Below are 21420 nucleotides of genomic sequence, written 5' to 3'. Positions count from 1 at the left end.
CTTCTTTATACACAATCTCCTATGAGAGCTTAGGTCAATGCTTAAGTAACAGAGGATGGGGCAAGACCCTTTGATATTTCCTGGCTAACCCTGCCTTGCTCAGGACATGACCTTGCAGAAAAGCTCAGCCTCGTACACAAAGCACCCTTGTCTCATGAGTGCCTGGTGCATTCACTGCCCCAAATGGGATGAGTTCTGAAGCCACTCACTCTACACACAGGCAGCATCACTGCTCCCTTCCTGAGGGGGAAAACCTACCATCACCACCTCAGCCTCTTTACTCATCAGTGCAGTTCAGGCAACCTCACAGTCTCACAAGAACCATGATGAATGGGTGGACTCAGCATGTGCCACTCTCTGCAGGGCCCGGTCTCCCAAGGGTTAACTCCACAGCTTAGCTTGTTTTTCAAGGGGTAACAGGATGCACAATCTTGGCCTGACATGTTTAGTTCCTGGCTTAACCGCAAGTTCCTGCTTCCCTGCTTCCCGTTTATCAGGATGCCCCTGGGGGTCTTAGGAGCTGCTTGAAGGGTGGAAAAATACTGGGAGGAACCAGAGAGTATAAAAGACAGGCTAGACTTCAATAAAGCGGCATTCTCTTTGCACGAATGGCCCAGTGTGTGTTGTCTTCTTTGTAACCCTAGTCCCTCCGCTCGACTCGGGGTATATGGCAACGCTGGCGTTGCTGACAGCTCTCACTAACACATGGTGTTTAACAAGCCAAGTGACAGCAACAGGAAAACAGTGGGCCTTTGGACTAAGATGTTTCCACCTCCTGTGGTTGAGGCACTAACAGTTCTCTTCCAGGGTTCAGCACTGGACAATCCCCTTTGCTAAATGGGTTTATGCTTTCAATGTAGGAATGTGCTGGGCAATACAAAGACCCAACTTCAATAAGGTTAACTTCAAAGACCAAAAGCAAGGCACTCATGTTCCCACACAGCAAACCCTCACGGCATTATGATAATCCATTCCAGTGCCCAAACCAACACAGGACTGAACAACTAAGACAGTGCCCAAACGCTGTCATCCCAGATGTGCAACTGGGAAAGTCTCTATTAAATTGTGTATTTTAGGGACCAGCATGGTGACCTAGTGGCTAAAGTCCTCACCTTGAATGTGCCGGGGTCCCATATGGGCACTGGTTCTAATCCCAGCAGCCCCACTTCCCACCCAGCTCCCTGCTTGTGGCCTGGGAAGGCAGTGGAGGACAGCCCTGGGACCCTGCACTCGTGTGGGAGACCCGTGTAGCTTCAGATCGGCACAGCATCAACCGTTGAAGTCACTTGGGGAGTGAATCATCGGACGGAAGCTCTTCCTTTCTGTCTCTCCCTCTCTCTGTATATCTGACTTTGCGATAAAAATAAAAATAAATCTTTAAAAACTATGTATTTTAAAGGTAATGACAGAGAGATGGCGGGAGGGAGAGAGAGTGAGAGTAGGCCCAAATGCTTATAACACTCAGGGCTGGGTCTGGCACCAGGAACTCAGCTCAAGTCACACATCTGTGGCACAAGGGCCCAAATCCCTGTGATCTCATCTGCTGCTGGCCAGGCTGTGTGTTCACAGGAAGCTTGACTCTGGAGCAGAGCCATGAGCAGACACCCTGATGTGGAAGCCTGCGATGCCACCCAGCCACGGCGCAGGTACTGAGCCTGACTCCCACAGCAGGAAAGCTGTTGCAGCATATGTTCTCACACACTGATTCACCTCGAGTGTGTCATGTGGCGCCCAGCGCTACCATGCAGTCATCTCTCCAGCATCACTATATTTCATATGAATATCTAGTTATAGTTGATAAATATCTTCATACACTCATCCATTTTCCTGTTCTTGACTTAGAAACAGAGCACGTGAACTTGATTTTAGTTTAAAAACTTCTGCATAAGTCATTGAACTTCAAGACAGATATGTGCACTGGTTGCATTTTTATCTTCTTGTGGCCATAAATAAATGTCAAAGCCCAAGAATAAGGCACGCAATGCAGACATCCCTGAGAAGGATGAGACTCGTGTGCATGATGGAAAGACCCTCCTGGGAACCGTAATGACGCCCTCGGCTTAGAAACCCCCCCACGAACCAGGGGAGGCTGCTGCCGCTACAAATCAGAACGAAGGGCCATCTCACCAATTCACAAAGTGGATAAAATGATCAACACTGACAAACTATCGTTAACTTTCATCTCTGGCAGATAGAAGGATCTACAAAAAATTAGAATTCTGAGCTTATAGCTAACTATATTACCTTTATCACACATATATGATTTGGGAACACTTTTTAAAGGTGGATATCTAGGGTCAGGTGTCCGGTATAAAACCTTTGCTTCACCAACCAGCGATGCAGCCCAAGTGAGGACTGCTGAGTCCCAATGCTCTTGGTTGGCTGCTGACAGGGGCATGAGCACAGGGCGGCTGTTGGATCCTGGATCCCACTGCTCTGCAAGGGGCCCTGTTCCAACAACATGGGACTCTTGCCCATGTAGGGACACAAATTCTAGCACATGAGAGAAGACTGGGCAGGGAAAAGTCACCTGACAACAGGTTCCAAATGCCAACAATTTAAGAATTATATCACCTCTTTTGAGCCAGCTATGGCAATCACATGACCCTAGTCTTCAGATCAGCGTAAGTGGCAGATTTTGAAAACGTAGATTTGGCCTAAAGAACCCTACCTGGAAAATATCAAGGAAAAAAAAAAAAAGATCCTGAAACATATTTTTACTGTTTTAAATGCTTCAAATATGGGTCCCTGTAGACATTTTTTTTGCAATGCCAATGAGGAAGTGAAAAGCTGAAAATGGGTGAGATGTCACAGAGTTATGAATCACTGAGCTGAAGTGCAGCTAGTGGCTTGTGATACACAATGCTGCATGTTGTTCCTACTGCTCAGATGTCAAGCTCAGGCTAACTGACATATGGGAAAGCCGCTGAGCCGGATTGAACGGAAGCTACGGGGTGCAGTGTTCACACTGTGACCGACCCTCCTGAAGCAGGACGATGCAAGCATAGGATCCTAGACATCAGAATGTGAAAGTGGAGAGGGGCTCCACCGCCCAAACCCCAGGCATAGCCAGCAAGGGCGACAGTGTGACACAGCACACTGTGACACAGCAGTGCTCAGACTGTACCTCCCTGCTCAGCCCCTTTCCACCCTGCTTCTCACCCGCTGAGAGGAAGATCCTCCGTTTGATGGTTCACTCCCTAAGCAGCCACAATGGCTAGAGCTGAGCCGATCCAAAACCAGAAGCCTCCTCCAGGTCCCCCACGCGGGTACAGGGTCCAAAGGCTTCGGGCTGTCCTCGACTGCTGTCCCAGGCCACAAACAAGGAGCTGGACAGGAAACAGGGCTCCTGGGATTAGAACTGGTACCCATATGGAATCCTGGCGTGTTTAAGGCTAGGACTTTAGCTGCTAGGCTATCGCATCGGGCCCTCTATGCTCTAATTCTAAGCTGATTGGACCCTGGGCAATCACATCTGTTAGTTTGATCTGATCAGATTCTGACAGTTGTTAGAGAGGTAATATTTTAGCAAATATTGAAAGAATCAATAACATATGTACACATTACAATCCAAACATAGCAGAACAAATCAAAGGAGTGTTTGAGATTCTAAAGAATAACCAAAATAACCAGAAAAGCTTGTATGTTTTCCTGTTTTCAGACAGATGTTGGCCTCCCTCTGGACGGGTGGGGCTCAGCATGGAGGAGGGAGGATACGTGCTGGGGAAGGGTAACTCCGGTCCCTGGTCCAGGCCCGAGACCTGGGCTCTGCCTGTACTGCCAGGCAGCATCTCAGTCTGTCTGTTCCCCAGGCTTGCTAGTGAAGCTGGAATCAGGGTGGCCTGCTTTGCACCTGCCTTGAGGGCTGGTGGAACGCAGTGTGGGACTGCTTGTTGGCTGAGTGACTGGGACAGCTGCTGATGTCTGCAGACTACAGTAGCAGGTAGTTCCAGAACAACCACAGTGGCCCTGGGACAGACGGAGGGGTCACAATGGGCCCTCCCTGGGAGAGATAGAGGGATCACACCTCCCTGGGAGAGACGGAGAGGGTGATACCAGGTGCTCCCTGTGAGAGACAGGGGGTCACGCTGGACCTTCCCTGTGAGGCGGAGGGGTCATGCCAGGCCTCCCTGCAAAAGGCGAAGGGGTCACAGAGCCCTGGGGTTGCCCAGGTTCAGGGCAGCCCCTTACATACAAATGCAGAGGCATTGGCTATGTGTGTTTCTGTCAAAGTCCAGGCTCAGGGAGTCACACAATTGCTTCAGCAGCTTCCTGAACATGGGGTGTGTGAGTTTACCTGTGACCCAGAGTCAGAGGTGCCGCTGGTAGCTAGGAAACATCCTCCTGCAGAGCTCTGAAAGCTAACGGCATCAGTTTGAAATCATGTTCCATACATTCGCATGGGCACCAACACACCTGACTCGGAGCATGACCACACGCCACCAGGGCTGCACACCTGTTGTTGGCTTAGCAGTTTTAATAGCAACTTCTGCATTCAGTAGGGATTAAGACAGACTGAATTCAAGGAAGCTTGTAGCTCCTGGGGTGACAGAGATGGAGACAGGGGCATAGGCCTGCAGGGACATTGTGCAATGCACTGATTGACAGGGATACAGGAAGGAAAGCTTGACAGGGAGAATGACTGGATCTGAGGGACGGATGCTTTCAACACCCACACAGTCCTCGCGCTCCAGGAAGGCTGGAACAGAGCCACACACGCTGGAGTTACCAGACACACATGCTGATCATGCTCACTATAGCCAAGAGTGCAGATAATACGTGGGAGAACATGTGAGGGAAGTATGAGGGACGCCCATTGAGCCCCGGACATCAGGCTGTCACCTGGAGGACACAAGGAAGCAGGGGCAGAAAGGACGGAGCCAACAGGACAGCAGAAAAACTGAGGGACTGTGTGCATCCTGTAGCTACAATCAAGCAGTGGGAGCCATGCCTGGTGTTGCAAGGGAGCACAAGCCAGGAGGCCAGCATGGCATACACACCGACAGAAATAGAAGACGATGTCACAGAATGGCCAGTAAACGCCAGGCAAGGATGGACAAGAGCCAAGGAAAAGGTGTGGAAATCGGCAGTGCTGGTACAGACTAGCCTTGGGGATACATTTATCATAAAATAGAAGCTGGAGGGCCTGGCACAGTGGCCTAGCGGCTAAGGTCCTCGCCTTGAACACTCCAGGATAACATATCATTGCCAGTTCTAATCCCGGCAGCTCCACTTCCCATCCAGCTCCCTGCTTGTGGCCTGGGAAGGCAGTCGAGGACGGCCCAAAGCCTTGGGACCCTGCATCCGCATGGGAGACCTGGAAGAGGTTCCTGGCTACTGGCTTTGGATCGGTGCAGCATTGGCCGTTGCAGTCACTGGGGAGTGAATCATTGGATGGAAGATCTTCCTCTCTGTCTCTCCTCCTCTCTGTATATCTGACTTTGTAATAAAAAATAAATAAATCTTGAAAAAAAATAGAAGCTGGAGCCCAGCATGGCAGCCTAGGGACTAAATCCTCTCCTTGAGTACCAATCCATGTCCTGGCTGCTCCACTTCCTACCCAGCTCCCTGACTGTGGCCTGGGAAAGCAGTATAGGGTGGCCCAAAGCCTTCAGACTCTGCACCCATGTGGGAGACCAGGAAGAAGTGCCTGGCTCCTGGCTCCTGGCTCCTGGCTTTGGATTGGCTCAGCTCCGGCCACTGTAACCATCTGGGGAGTGGACCAACGGATGGAAGATTTTTCTCCCTGTATCTCCTTCTCTCTGTATATCTGCCTTTCTGCTAAAAAAAAAATAAAGACAAAATAAATCTTTTTAAAAAAGTAGAAGCTGGAAGATCAGGAAACAAAGATGCCTTAAATACAACATATCAAGAGTTGAAGAGAGAGAGAAGAGGGGAGAGGGAGGGAGGGAAGATAGGAGAGAGAGAGAGAGAGAGAGAGAGAGAGATGAGAGCTCACTGGAGACAGTGCTTAGAAAAGTCCACTCAGCAGGTAGTGGCTGAAATCCTAGGAGAAGGTAGTCCTGATGCCATGCCTCTGTGACAGTACAAAGAGAGGGAACAGGCACAAATGGGCTGCCTGGGGGAGAAACAGGAAATAGGCACAGGTCTAAGTGGACCTGCCCCACCACCCCTGCAGGGAGTTGCTTTTGGCCTGGAGTTCCCTTTGAAGAAGTGCAGGTTCTGTTGAGGAAGGAGGATGGGTGAAGGGCAGAGTTGAGGAGAAGCAAGATTGGGCACAAGGCATGGAAAATTCCTGGCCATTGCTCAGCGCCACGGACTTCACTGCCTCTCTCCCCTCTCGCCTGAAAGTCTGTGTTTACATTTCCAGCTTCATGGAGGAATCTAAGTTCAAACACCTGAAAATTCCACAGGAAAAACCAGCTTCTCAGTCACAAGGTATTAAGTTCTGTTTCTGAGGTCAGGCTGAGGCACTGGGGAAAGCAAGTGATTCAGCCATGCCTGAAAAAAATCTCCTTGGATTTGGCATTCTAAACTTTGTTTGATTGAACAGTATTCAACAAAAGGCCAGCTAAATTATTTTGTGTGTAATGAAAATGTTGAACTCTTTCATGTGTCAAAATGGCTTTGACAACGGTTGGCTCAAACTTTTCTTAAGAACGTTCACATTTGAACGGAGGAACAAAGGTTCAAGTTTAGACGCTGAGCTTTTCTATCATCCTGGCATAACCTGAATGTGCTGAGAGCAGGACATGCAGCCTAGCTCTGCTGCTGGGACCACATCCCCATGGCCAAGGGACTCTGCCTCACCCTCGCCCCTTCCCAGCCCTCCTCTGTCCTGAGACTGGACAAGTGAACGAGGGAGGCTGAGTGACCGGGATTACATTCCCACGGCCGAGGGACTGCCTCACCCCTCCTCTGTCCTGAGGGAATTAGGACCAGGACACGCAGCGAACAAGGAGGAGGCTGAGTGACCGGGATTACATTCCCAGGGCCGAGGGACTGCCTCACCCCTCTTCTGCCCTCCCCTGTCCTGAGACTGGACAAGTGAACGAGGGAGGCTGAGTGGCTGGCAGGGGCTCTGACATCACCAGAGAAGGTGGGGTGGGAAGGCAGGGAGTGTGAGCAGATGTAGGGCTGCGCCTGACTGCACGCCTCCAGTCCCTGCCTTCATTTCGCTCAAGGATGGCCACGGTGAGAAGCCATCTTGGTACTAAAGGACACTCCTGTGGTGGGCATTTGGCATGAAGGTTGAGGCATCACTTGAGTACTGACATCTCCCAGCAAGGTGTCTGGGTTTGTTTGAGTCCTGGCTCCACTTCCAATGTCATGGTCTAACTGTGCACACCCTGGGACTCAAGTCCCCACCACTCACGAGAGGCTAGGGTTGAGTTTCTGGCTTCTGGCTTCCACTTGTTCTGTTTCTGGCTACTGCAGACTTTTGAAGGAGAAAAACCACTAGAAGGGAGCTTGATTCTCTCATATATATATATATGCCCTTCAAATAGGTTTAAAAGTATACAAATGAAAATGCCTTAACAATCTGCTCAGCTGTACACATCGGCCCTTGGAGGTGCGAGCCGCGAGTTGAGGGTTGCCGGGCACTCCTCACCTTGGTACAGGAGCTTGAAGCCTTGCCTGTTTTGCGAGTGGTCACTGTAGAAGTGGATGAGTGTCTCGTGCGTGGTGCTCAGCAGCGCTGCCGGCAGGTCGCTCCCACTGAACTGCCCGATCATCGGGCTGCTGTGGTGAGGGCCGTTCTGAATCTCAAGGTAGTCATGGTTTGCTTCCGTGGAGAAATTCAGAAACTGGATGTGTGCTCCTATAAAAACAAATGCACAATTAGTTACGTTTCATGTCAGAATGTGCAAAGTCAACACTCAGCAGGAGCGACAGGAGCTTGACCCTGCTGTGAAACAGGGCAGCTCAACAGTGGAGAGCAAGAACTTGCGGTTACAATGGACTTTGCCCGTTTCTTCTCTGCCTGGACCATGAACTCCACCCATGGAATCCCTTGGGCACCTGACATTGCTCCACAGGGACGCGGGTCGCAGGGTAACTAGAGGATGGTGCTCATTGGCACGCATGTGCAGGAATAACACTGAATATTTTCCATGATAAGGACCACAGCTGTGAAACAGCAGGGGTGAGCTGAAGGGCTCCATGTTGAGCTGTGCTCCATCTTAGGTGAGGTACCCCCACACCTGTGAGTGTGTAACCTGGCTGAGAAAACACATCTTGGTTGGCAAGGATGCTCAAATACCCTGATCAGGTTGTTGAAGCATGACTCAGAAAAAAGTGAGTTTCATTTGCCTTAACAATAAAGGGTACAGCAACAAAGGCTTATGATGTTAGTGATTAGTAGTTTTTCATCCCTAAGGTAGTTCCATATTAGCTCAGTTCCCCTAAACCCCTCCTGGTTTGTGTATTTTTTTCCCACCATAAACCTGCTGTTTTGTAGTCCAGGATCAAAAGGCCATCAGGCATGAGCCCTCATCCACTGCCAGAAATAAAGGGTTTTTTTTTTGTTTAAAGATTTATTTTATTTCTTATTGGAAAGTCAGATATACAGAGAGGATGAGAGACAGAGAAAAAGATCTGCTGTTTGATAATTTACTCCCCAAGTGACTGAAATGGCCAGAGCTGAGCGGATTCAAAGTCAGGAGCCAGGAGCTTCTTCCAGGTCTCCCATGAAGGTACAGGGTCCCAAGACTTTGGGCCGTCCTCAACTGCTTTCCCAGGACACAAGCAGGGGGCTGGATGGGAAGTGGGGTTGCCAGAATTAGAGTCGGCACCCATAGGGGTACCCAGGACATACAAGGCAAGGACTTTAGCCACTAGGCTACCATGCTGGGGCACAATAACGGATCTTCAAATCTTAATCAGTGTGTGTTCCTCTGTATTGGCTTCCTTGGGTGTAACAGCCATGAATGGTGTGCTATGATCCTATGCTACAACATCTGCAGGATAGCAACAGCTTCAGCAAGGATGAATCAGTCCATGCCCAAAAGCCTGTAATAAACTTACACGGTGGCTTTCATCCTTCCCGAGTGTCTCACCATTGCACACAGCATCTATCCCTTTATAAAATGACTACCTTCAATTGTGCTGCACATACAAGGATTGCCACTAATATTGACAAGTAGCCCAACAAGATGCATTGACTGTAAATCACAACCCAGTGACTGTTACAACTCAGCTTCCAGATATTGAAATACAGCTGCTCCTTCTGGTGGCATATTGATCTGTGGAGGAAATATGCTTTGGCTGGTAATTCAGTATAAGTCAAAACAAAAAATAAAGGTGATTGTTATAGTAGTACACGATTTTTGAAAGCATTGTTTGACTTATGTAACTTATACAGACCTCCAAAACTATTAGCCTTTGTATAAATTAAATTGCATAGGAAATCTGTACTGAGTATGTACGAGCTTCAGAATGTTCTCCCAAGGAGTAAGGACAACTCTGGGTTGTTCTTCACCTGTTTGTGATAGATGGTATATATTTTAGCTTTGTCTTCAATTATGTCTCTTACACTGAAAAAGTTAAAGATAATGCTTACATTCTATTGAAGGGTAAATGCAGAAAAAAGAAGTCTACATGTAAACCCATTTTCTCAGGAATTAATGGGAAGAGAGATTATCAGAATCCAGCAATCAGTGAATGAAGAAAGAGGAAAAGAGGGAGAGAGACAGAGAAACAAAGACTAGTGAAAAATCAGTAAAACCTCAAAGCATTCAGTCACACAAGTAAAACCATTTCATTGGGAATTAAAAAAGGGGTATGAAGAGGACCAAAGAGCAGAGAACGGCCTTGTCCGACCAGCTCCACATCTCATTGGCCAACAAACCTCTCCCGCACAACCACCCAGCAGAGTGGCCAATCCCGTCGGCACACTACAGAGATGAGCAAATGGAGGCTCAGCTAAAACAGGAGGGACAGAGTTATGCCCAAGTCTGACAATCCCCACTCCCTCAGATTCCATGATGATCAGAGAAGATCTAACAGGAGCTTATGTTCCACCACTTCCTGCAGTGACCCAGTTTGTGCTACCGTTTGGCTAAGGAGAGGAAAGGAACAACAAAGGGAAATCAGATGTAAAACTTTGGAGCAGGCAAAGGCAACGATTAAGTAAATAAAGATTTTGAGCAAATCAATTAGGCTTTGGGATGTTATTTAGGATGAAAGGTCAAATTCACATCAAATGGACACACATTGGAGGTGGTCAGGAGGTTTGCAGCACTGTGGATATCAGCTGGACGTAGAGTGAAGGGTTTGGTCCTCAGAGTCCAAGGAGAACGGCTCTAAGAGGTAAGCATGATGTTTAGGTGTGAGCCGTGGGGAGCAGACTGGTTGTTTGGGTGGAGCCAGTGATTAAGTCCCGACAGCATCCATAGGCACACCCATGCCCTGTTTCCTGTCATGTGACATCTCTGCCTGTTGGACTCTGCCAATCAGAAAGTCAGTACTGCACAATGAACCCACCGTGTGCCTTCATAATCAAGAATCAAAATATACTTCTTCACAGAGCCAGAAGCTACAAGTGCTTCTTTATGGTGATGAAAAGCAAATTAACACATCCAATCTAAAACTGTCCTAGCCATTCTGATACATGTATGTTTTAAGGACATGCAGAATGAATATGGTAAAGACAGCAAGCATGGGTTTCAAACACTTCCCACTGAAATAAAGATGTTGTTATTACCTTTCCATGAGCTTGCACATAACTAAGTAACCAAGAAAATAACTCCCTAGATTTAAAAATTCTATAAATATATGAAAATGTCAAACACAAGAATTGCTCTTTGTTGAATAGTCATCTGTGACCTGATTGCTGTTGTGTTGTTTTTCTGAAGCCCAGGAAACAGTGGTTTTTGGTCACAAGAAATTGTGTAAAGAGAGGAAGAAAGAGAAAATGGTAAAGGAGCAACGGGGACGGTGTGCTGAGAGAGCTAGTGGCTGCAGTCCAACACATGTGACAGCTGGCCACTCAGTCACTCCCCGGCCTGCTCCGCCTCCCACTGCCAAGCAGAAGCACAGCTCCCTATTGCAGCATGGCTAACAAGTCACATCAAAAAGTTTCCCTTCAATTGACAAATCACAGTAAAGCATCTGTATATGAATCCATGTGCATGCGTGTGTGTACATGAATCCATGTGTGTGTATGCGTGCGTTTATGCAAGTGACACATTTAAGTCACTAAGCCCACATGACATAAAGCTCCAAATATCATCACATCTGTCAAAAAAGACACTGACAGGAGCAACTCGAACAACCTGCGGAGCTCCTGACATGTCTACTGGTGTCCCAAAACAAAACCGGAGTAAGCCATGCTCATTTCAGGTATGGACAACTCAGACGTATCTAGAGACACGTAAAAGCTCTGTGAAGAGCTCTGTGAAGTGAAATCAAGGCGTAAGAGGTGGAGGGCAGGGGTGCGTGCTGATACAGCAGGGTAAACTTCCCCCACCACTACGGTGCCAGTATCCCATCTGGGTGATGGTCCGCATCCCAGCTGCTCCACTTTCCATCCAGCCTGGGAAAGCAGCAGGGTTCAAATGCTTGGGCCTCTGTACCCACATGGAAGACCCCAAAGAAGTTCCAGGATCCTGACTTATGATCAGCTCAGTTCTGGCCATTGCAGCTACTTGGGGAATGAACCAGTATATGGAACACCTCTCTCTATTTCTTCTCTCTCTGTAAAAATCTTCCTTTCAAATAAAAATAAATAATTTTTTTAAGTGGAGGACATTCAAGTTCTCAAAAAGTGCCAGACATGGAAAAAGCAGGCGTTAGCTGACACAGACTTGAGCTTCAAATGGGGACAGAATTATGACAATTGTAATACTGTGAAGAAAATTATCATTTTAAGCTGGATTAAGTGTTAAGCTATATATCGAACCACCTAAAACAGATCAGGAATTCGAACAGGGCCTCACTCTAATCTGGCTTAAAATAGAATGACTTTGCTATCTAATTTTCAGCAAATTGTGTTCCATCTGGCATCATAAAGTCCAAATGAAGGGATTAAAATAAGCATATTCCAACTATCCACTCTTTTATCTAAGAATATTTTAAAACATATTATTACAACTAGAAAGCTAATCTGAACGCTGATCTTTTATGGAATTTGTACAACATATTCCCAACTCAGCTTCGGGTACATACTAAGATTTAGGTGACAGTGACTCCCCTGCAGAAAGGGTTTTGCTTTGGGACTTCAGCAGAATTTTACAGAGGAAAGCAACATGACTTCACCATTAAATCCCCATTTCCATCCTTTTCAGTCGCAGAATTTGCATACATTAACTACTCCATTGTGTTTGTCCTAAGGGCAGGAAGCATTCAGCAAAGGTGAGTCATGACAGAACTAATCACACATTTTCAGAGATCTTATCCCTAAGTTACTACAGGGTCTGTAAGCATGATGGTTGGGTGCAGCATTAGAGTTCTGGCAAGGCAAAGAAATAAAACAAGGGTAATAACAGTAAAAATCTCTTTTTCTGTGAAGTGTAGTATCATTACACACTCAAGGAAACAAAGACAAAGTCCTGCTCACGAAGCTCTGCCGAAGCAACTCAATGTGGCCACCTGGGTCTGTGACAAATCATGGCACCCAGGTCTATGACATAACATGGCACCCGGGTCTGTGACACAGCATGGCCATCTGGGGTTTCCACACAACATGGCACCCGGGTCTGTGACACAGCATGGCCATCTGGGGTTTCCACACAACATGGCACCCGGGTCTGTGACACAGCATGGCCATCTGGGGTTTCCACACAACATGGCACCCGGGTCTGTGACACACATTCCCACCCGGTTGTGTGGAAAGGAAGAAAACCACATGAAATGACAGGAAGGTTTGCATTACCTACTATAAACTATTAACACTGGAATAAAGCCTTTTTTTGGGCCATGTAGTTGCAAGACTTTAAAACTGCCCCGTGAGACCGATATTTTACTCCATTTGTTTTCAAAATGACACCAAAGGCTCTAAGACCACATTGTAGTCATTAAGGGAGTGAACCAGCAGATGGTTCACTTTCTTTCTCGGTTTCTGTTTCTGTCTCTCTCTGAATGTCTCTCTGTCTCTAATAGTTTCTCACTCTTCAGGAAAAAGAGGTTATATGATAAATCACCCTACACACGTATTTACACTTGTCCATACAGTCATATATACCCAGTTACCCTACATACACACATCAAAGCTACATCTGAAGTCACACTCACATGTACCCATCACACTCCCGACACATAGTAACACACCTACACACACACAGTCAATCACATAATCACACTGACATGGACCCATCACCCTCCATACACCTACACACACACATAGTCACCCTCAAGACCCACACAGTAACACACAACCACATAGTGACACATGGACCCATCACCACCCTACACCTACACACAGTAACACACCTACATGCACACACACTCACATACAGTCATTACCCTACCTATACTTACACACCCACACAGCCAGTCACATAAACCTACTCACACCATCCGCACACTGCAAGACTTCAACCCCTAGAAGAAATCTAGGAGGGTGCAGGCAGGAGTATCCACGCAGCAGGTGGACACTCAGGAGGCACTGGGTTACTATGCATGCAAGCCTTCCTCGCATCCAGAGGAAGTGAATCACCCTGTATTTCCCCCACTTGTTTACGAGGTCCTCGTTGTGGCCAAGGCAGTTCCTGGAGGAGTACTGACAGCATTAGGGGAACACCCGCCTTGCTTCCCCTGGGAAGTAATATCCCAGGACTCCTCCAAGGTACTCATGGGAAACAATATAGGCATTCAAACAGGACATAGACAATCATTGAAAGATACCATGGTCAATTTGCTATACTCCTGGGTGTGTGTGTTTGTGTGTGTGTGTGTTTGTGTGTGTGTGTGTGCATGCTGTTTTGTAAGAAACCTCTGGGGTACTTGGTTGAAAGATGTAGGTCCCAGAATTCCAAAACCTTCTCCGACATATCCAAGGGCAGGAACCTGGCATTTGGCAGGAGTTGGGAGATTCTGGGAATTGCTTGCTACAGGGATAAGGAAAATGCTCAAAGGAAGGGACTTAGGGTAAGCTATCAGCTGAAAGGCACAGATGAGCCTCAACCTGCTGGTGAAATGCAGCAGAGCTGTGCCTCCAAGTTGGAGGGTCAGACCCGTGACATCAGCAGCATCCTGGGCAGCAGACAGGCCAGAAATGATTCTGTGATAGGTGTCCGAGACGGAGAGAGGTTGTGGAGGAGGGTGACTGTGTGTCTAGGTGTGTTACTGTGTGCAGGTGTGGGGATGGTGATGGGCAACCAAGGAGAGTTTCAACAGGACTGATTGGCTGGAGAGCGTCCAACTTCATGGGAAGTTTTCTCAGAGTTCACAAAATTCCCAAACATTATTGAAGTCCTTGAAAGAAGTCCTAGCAGGCAGAACAATTCCAAATGCTCACCATGTGGGAGATGGTAGCCCCAACTCCCACCCCAGCCAAATGTGCCTCATCACTCCTGCAAGTGCCTTTATAGGCTGCCTACCCCAAAAAAGGCAAACTGGCTCCAGCACTTTATTCTGAATCCTCATTGTGGATATTAGCACACAGGACTTCTTAGAATTCCCTATTCTGGGAAAGGACCAGTTTTTCAGAATAGCTTCTGTCTGGCATAGTGTAGAACCACAGCCCCTGAGCATGGGGAAACAGGAAGTACACGGGGTGTATGAGTTAGAAAATACAACAAAATGGCCAAGAAAGCCTGGGGCAAATACAGGGCTCCATCATCACCGTGTGCTAGACATAGCCTCCCCACTTCCTTGCTCTATTCATTAAGTCTCAACTCTTCAACTCTGCAACTCGTTTTAAGGACATAATCTTCATTCCAAAATGACCATGAATAGTAGAGCTGTTGCTCTATTGAGGTCTTCCAGGTGTCTTTTATGTAGGATGAGGAGACACGATGGGTTAATTCACGAACTAACCCATTGTCTCTTGGTGCTGCTCCACCAGCCTTCTCTTGCTGCTCTAATATTTCACATTGCCCACCAGCTTTTCCACCTTCACATACCTGACCCTGCCTGCCAAGTCCTGCTGTTGTCCTGGGAACAGCTTGCAGATGCTCTGAAACTTGAAAGCCACCCAGTGGTACTCAAGTTGATTTAGGACCTAAGTCCTCTACTGCTCTGCTTGGGCCCTCCCTGAGTACCTAACTTGGTATACCTGTGGAATGTGCATCAGAGAACTCCACAGCCAGGTAACCCAAGCAAATGAGCTAAAATACAAGCAACAGCATGAGGAAGATGGGAACAGGTGTGACAAAGTACTAAAATGTCATAGACACAGTCCAGAACACGCCAAGGACACAGAGCAACTAAAGTTATGAATGATTTCAGGTACAGAACACAAAAGTTTATAGCTTAATAAAAAATTCAGGAAACTAATTAACACAATATATCATCCAAAGTCTAAATATATATCTTATATTCAATTTTAAAAAGTCACAGCATAAAAAATAAAAAAAAGAAAAACAACTTCAAAACCACCCAGAAGAAGCAGTAGCCATTATCAATGAGAAGGATGACAAAGGTGCTATTGGCAATAAAGTGACTGATAACTGAGTCAGGCATGCTGCATTCTGCACTTCATGTGCTTCTGTATCTTCATTCAGCTAATTCAATTTGCCTTGGAAAGAGTTGCATGGCTGAATTGATTTTGCAAATAGCTCTCTGTTCTCAAAATTGTTCTGCCAAAGCTGGATTTGAATCTGGCAGCCACTATCAATGAATGATGATCCCATCTCAATAGGATAAGCTCAGCTAGGGTCTGCCAGAGAAAGCGGTGAGCAGGTGCCTCATGGAGAAGGGCTGGGGGACAACGGGCTGGGGGACAGCGGGCTGGGGGTGCGGTACATCTGTACTCACCATAGCCGACAGGCAGCATAATCTTCCAGGTACAGTCCAGGTTGTTGGGGTAGGCGCCAGGGAAGCCGGGGCTCAGGATTGCTCCACCCATGCTGTGCAACGTCCCCCCACAGGTGGCTGGAAAAAGACAAGGCCGTCAGCCCTGTGGGTTCCCGCTGCGTTCCAGGGGGCCTCGGAAGCAGCTGCCCTTATAGGCAGGGCTAAGCAAGACCACACGGTGATGACTGCTCAGTCCTGATGACCACTTGGCCTACCATGCGGTGTACCTGGGGCATCCACCAGCCTGACTCGCCCTTCTCAGGATGGGCTGCTGGACAATAAAGTCTGGATTTTCCAAGTGGACCTGCTGCTGTGCAGGGCCTTTTGGCTCAGTGGCAGGCGACACTGATGACCTCCTCATTGCCCACAGTGCCAAGGTCATGCACTGCACAGCCTCAGCTCTGACAACCAAAAGGTTGACACTGCAGCTTGGCCCATCTCTCCATAAGGAAGCCCTGACATAAGAAGACTAGGAAATGTGCCTGAGTCCCAGACTTGTTCAGACATGGCACTACAAGCTCCAGAACCCGTTTGTACTAGCACATTTGTTTGCAATTTCAGAATGCAGCTAGTGCAGGCCTCTCTCCCCAGGAAGTCCTGTGCTGTCACACTAGGCCCCTCTACCATGATGACACAGGGCTGGCTTCATCACAGACCCTAACACTCAAAAACTTTCCTCTAGCTGGAATTCATCTGGAAATCTCCCCTGACATCAGGTACTCTGACTTACTACCAAACCCAGAACTCATGTGCATTGTAAATTTGCATGCCTGAAATTAGTGCATGGTCTGAAAACTGCCTTGTAATGATAACTTGCAGGTTTGTAATAGACAAGTGAAAAAGATCAAAGGCCCCCAACTCCTTTGTGCACAGCTTAGTAGGCTAAGCTTCTACCTGTGGCACCTGCATCTCGAATGGGCACTGGTTTTAGGCTCAGCTGCTCCACTTGGAATCTGCTCCCTACTTAGGGCCTGAGAAAACAGCAGAGGATGGCTCAAGCACCCAGGTCCTTGAACCCACGTGGGAGATCTAGAGGAGGTTCCTGGCTCCTGGCTTTGGATCATCTCAGCCCCAACTGCTTTCGTAATTTGGGAAGTAAGCCAGCAAAAAGAAGACCTTTCTCTCCGTCCTTAGGTATCATCGCCTCTCAGATAAAAATTTAAAAGGTCAGGACTTAGCTCTTGGGAGAAGATTTCAGTAAACTATGCCTATGTAAATAACCTGCCTTTCCTCCCACAAGCCTCCAGTGCCATGGTGTCTTTACTCTGCTGGTTGTAGCAAATTGACAACAAACACCAACTGAAACAAGCCTGAGCATACAAAATTTCAGGATGTGACCATGTGTGACATATGAAAATGGTAGTGTCATCTTTTCTAAATCACAAAACAAACAAGCTGCCTTCGTCAGGAGGCCAGGTAAAATAATTATATTCATACACTAACAATGCAATGTCAGGCAAACCAGTGTTTGTACATCTACTGCCAAAGGCCCCTGAGACCTGTGGTGGAGCCCCCCAACTTTTTTTAGTTATCCAGTTGGACACATTTCCTGTTGGGGTGGGTTAGTGTGGGCCACCCTGGACCTTCTGGTCTGGTGCGTGTGGTCATTGGTCCAGCCTGGCAGCACAGTCTGGATTTCACATACTGTAAGATAATGAAGAAGTGGAACGTAAAGCTACTTGTGTCGTGTGAACTGTGACTCCAGGAGAGTCGTGGGCAACACTGGTGGCCTTCAGGGTGTGACTGCTAAGTGCCCCACGTGGAAGGGACATCTGGAGGCCTGTGAACACACCAGTGGATCCCAGGGTTGGATCCGAGTACACTGGTCGTGAGTCCTGTTCCTTCAGAGCTCTAATGCCAGCACTGAGGATAGACATGCACAGGAAAGCCATTTCTAAAAGTGTCAAACTGATGAAAAAAAACAGGAAAACAAATGACCAATAAAGATGATATTTCCAAAAAATAAAATAAGACTTGAGTCCTAGCATGATTTTTTACCAAAGACAAATGAAACAGTGAGGATCACACTCAGCTCTGGGGGCGCCCAGTGTCTGTCATCAGGGGCCCCAGAGAGGCGCCAATGTGAGAGATGCAGCCAGGGGAGCCTGGAAGTGCCCCTGCCTCCAGACAGATGGCATGTGACTTTGTATTGACGACGGCATGGGCTGCTCCTGCCACTGCTCAGCTGAAGCCCTGAGAGGACAGGAGCGAGGATAAAAAGGGAGCACTCAGTGTGGCCGCCACCTGCTTGTTGTCTGTGGGGTGGCTGAAGGACTGCACCCCTAGACTTGCACATCTTTCTGGCTCAGAGTTCGTGCGCAGTTCCACCTTCTTCCCAGGGTGCACCTGACAGCTGGCAGTCAGGACCTCATGATCTACAGCCACCCCCACCTATGAAAACTGGGACATGGATTTCCAGGTACTAACAAGGGAAAAGCTCTCTCTGTGGAGTTGTAATCCTAATGCTCTAATCCACCAGTTGGCATTCGACTGGAACCAGGGGTTGTTCACGCTTTTCACGCTCTTCCCTGCATGACTGGGATTTATCACGCGCCAGGTGACAAGCTTTCCAATGAGAAGTCCTTGCTAAACTTTGTCAGGAACTTCAGAAGCTGCTGTAGTACACTGCTCGTTAATACCCAGACATGCTAATAGAAGATGGGACCAATTCTATTTTATTGCTGTAATTACGTTCAGAGAAACATTTCATTGACCTGGTATACATTACCTTGATGGCCTCTGTCTGATACCTGTTGGGAATGTACCACATTACAAAGTAAAAAGTGTTTCTGTTCTCGAGCCCAGAATTGCAAAGCAGCGGCAAAACAGGTCTGTGGCCCTGAGCATCGGTGACTGTCCTGTCCTTTTGAATCAGTCCCAGTCTCCCAAGTGCACCTCTACACGACCCCCTCCATGCAGGTGGGGACCATTCTGGATGGTTAGGTGCACTCACAGCTAATCTCCACACAATCAGATATTGGGCAGTAAGGCACCATTCCTCGTGTGAGAACAGAGAAGTGTGCTCTCCCGCAGGAGTGTGTCACAATGGTGGACAATTTGTTGGCTTTGCGAGTTAGCTGTTTCATTTCCTCCACATACAATCTCACTCAAGAAAGCTAAACCAGGTGTGCATAAAAATCCCGGGCACCTAGCATTTGCTTGAGATGTGGGACATGAGGTTGCCAGGAGACCATGGAGCAGAGAACCAGCTGTGTCACTCTGGAGACGCACAGGCTCCTGTGTCCTGGGCCAGCAAATGACTCTCGGCACCTAGAAGGATGTGTGAGGTTTAAACCGTGCCCACTTAAGCCCACGGACTGCAACACTTTCTTAGAAAACCCCTCAGGCAAGCCAGCCGGGGCTGGCTGAGGTCAGCATCTGGGAGGGGAAGACCCTGAGGCCTAGGGAGGCAGTGGGAGCCACCATGACCACGGGGCTGCTCCTGAGACAGCAGCAATCTACAGTGGCTGTTGCTGGGGAGCTCCAGTTCGTAGCCACCTGCTACACCAGCAAGTGTGGACAGGCGATCCAGGCAAGCGCTAATCCCCAAGGGCCCAGGCAGCTAGAGGTCAGATGACATCAATGGAACTTTTCTCTCAGGGGCAAAACTCTCAAGATTGCACGCATGCCCACTACTAGTGTTTTACTATTTGGAAAAATGAGAACACACACACGTGTGCACGCCCATGCTGAATTAGAGCAGACATGAAAATGTTAATTAAGTAAAGGCAGGGTAGACATTGCTGATCTCTGCCAACCTCATGCTTATGACAAGACGGTCAAAACTCCACATGGACAAGGCAAGAAAAGAGAAACCTAGCACGGGGGTGCCGTGCTGCCCAGGCAAGCACGGGGCAGAGCCTGTAACAGTGAGTGCTGGGCAGGGGGTAGAGAACAGACAGGAGAGCCAGGGGATGGAAATTTACTTCCACACTGGCTGCCAGGGGTCAGGAATCAACGTCCACACTGGCTCTCTCAAGGCATGTTAGAGCCTGTGGAGCTGACCGCGACTTCAAGCCGAAGCAATGTGTGTTGCAAACTGCAGGCGGAGTCCTGGGGAGTGAGGGAGACTTCCAAGCCAATTTCCAGATTTGTATTTCAGGCACACCAGCTACATGCATGTGGGTATCTCTGATGGGCAGAGGGAGCCTTGCAGACACAGGGTGCAGCCTGCATTCACAAGCTGTGCTCTTACCGATGCAGAGTGGAGAGGGGTAGTTCCAGCGACGGACAGTTCCAGGCATGCAAGAAATGTGAGAGCGGCCCTGTCAAAGACAACAGAACAGCCTCACACAACCGCAAAGCTAGGATTCAAACATTCAGCATTTGTGACAGCACCTCTATTGCATTTTTTGTCCTTTTAAAAATGACAAATATAAACATTCAAAATTCTGTGTCCATTTGCAGTTTTATAATGAACCATAAACATCCATTTTCTTTGACAGATGGTACTCCTACCAGGTTCCTATCTTAATGCTTAAAGAAGATGCACTGACTTAGACAAAGTATGTCTTTTCTTTCTTCAGCATTACCACGTCCAGCTTTCGATCTGTGCGGATGGCCATGCTGAGGAAATGGCGGGTATTGGTGGGAAGGGGTGAAGCTGGGTAGCCCACGGCTGTGTGTTGCCAGCATGGGGCTGCCAGCCTGGTGGGAGCAACAGGATGACCCTGCCAGCCAAGAACTGCCATCATGCTTCCTTCTGAGTGGGAAAAGAAGCCTGGCCATTTCCTCCACTACCCCCACAGCCTAAAAGGCTAAGCAAGCCAACACCTAACAAAGGATCATTCTGGGCAATCAGTTAATTCTCGGTGCCAGAATCTCTATCCTTGAAATACAGGATGCTTCCGGCTCTGAAAAGAACTTCCCTCCTGGTCTGTGCCTTGTACAAATTAGACAGTAGAACGTGGAACGCAGAGAGCTTTTGTGCTTAAACTCCTCCTAATTAGGGAGGGGCAGCCAAGGGGTAACCAAGGTGGTCACAGTACGCTTGCACTTCTGGCTTGCGTGGCTGGTTAGGCATCTCTCCTATTCTTATTTATCTCACTGGTCTCTATTTTGCCATGAGAAAACAATCCGTAACTCATGGTGAGTGGTCCACAGCAGATGGGACCGCATCAAACAAGAACTGCATTGATAATGCAGTTATCAATGGCTAACTGATTCCCTGAGCTCAAAAACATTTCATTCTCAATTGGTCCACCACAGACCAAATTTATTCACACTTCTTGGTGTTTTAAAAGGTGGCTCCAGTACACAGAGAGAGAGACAAGGTTTATCTTTTAAGAAGACATTTAGACAATGTTTTAGTTCCTGTAGTTCATCTTCTGTGTATATTCATTCTCTGATCTATTAAGTTATCTTTAACAAGTTTGTTTAGGAAGTATGGATAAACATCAAGTGCAAAACCTGTTGGGTATTTATTGAAGACTTCCAGTGGAACAGTCACTTATTACCAATTTGCGTCATTTTGTGCTACTGAAACATCTCAGGTGAGTGAAA

At 47.8% G+C, this 21420-nt stretch overlaps 1 protein-coding gene across 1 annotated transcript in view; it reads right to left on the bottom strand.

The window, feature by feature from the left end:
• Nucleotides 1-21420, bottom strand: part of CSMD1 (CUB and Sushi multiple domains 1) — a 652915-nt gene that overhangs the window by 136345 nt on the left and 495150 nt on the right. The window contains exons 35-37 of the mRNA XM_058666667.1: nucleotides 20114-20183; nucleotides 15880-15996; nucleotides 7574-7783 (exon numbers count right to left, since the gene is read on the bottom strand). Coding sequence (XP_058522650.1) covers nucleotides 7574-7783; nucleotides 15880-15996; nucleotides 20114-20183 — 397 coding nt within the window. The remainder of the gene's footprint in view (nucleotides 1-7573; nucleotides 7784-15879; nucleotides 15997-20113; nucleotides 20184-21420) is intronic.

This window comes from Ochotona princeps, chromosome 7 (genome assembly GCF_030435755.1).
Source record: "Ochotona princeps isolate mOchPri1 chromosome 7, mOchPri1.hap1, whole genome shotgun sequence".
Taxonomy (NCBI): domain Eukaryota; kingdom Metazoa; phylum Chordata; class Mammalia; order Lagomorpha; family Ochotonidae; genus Ochotona; species Ochotona princeps.
Note: the sequence above shows the minus strand (reverse complement) of the source record. Positions and strands in the feature narration are given on the sequence as shown.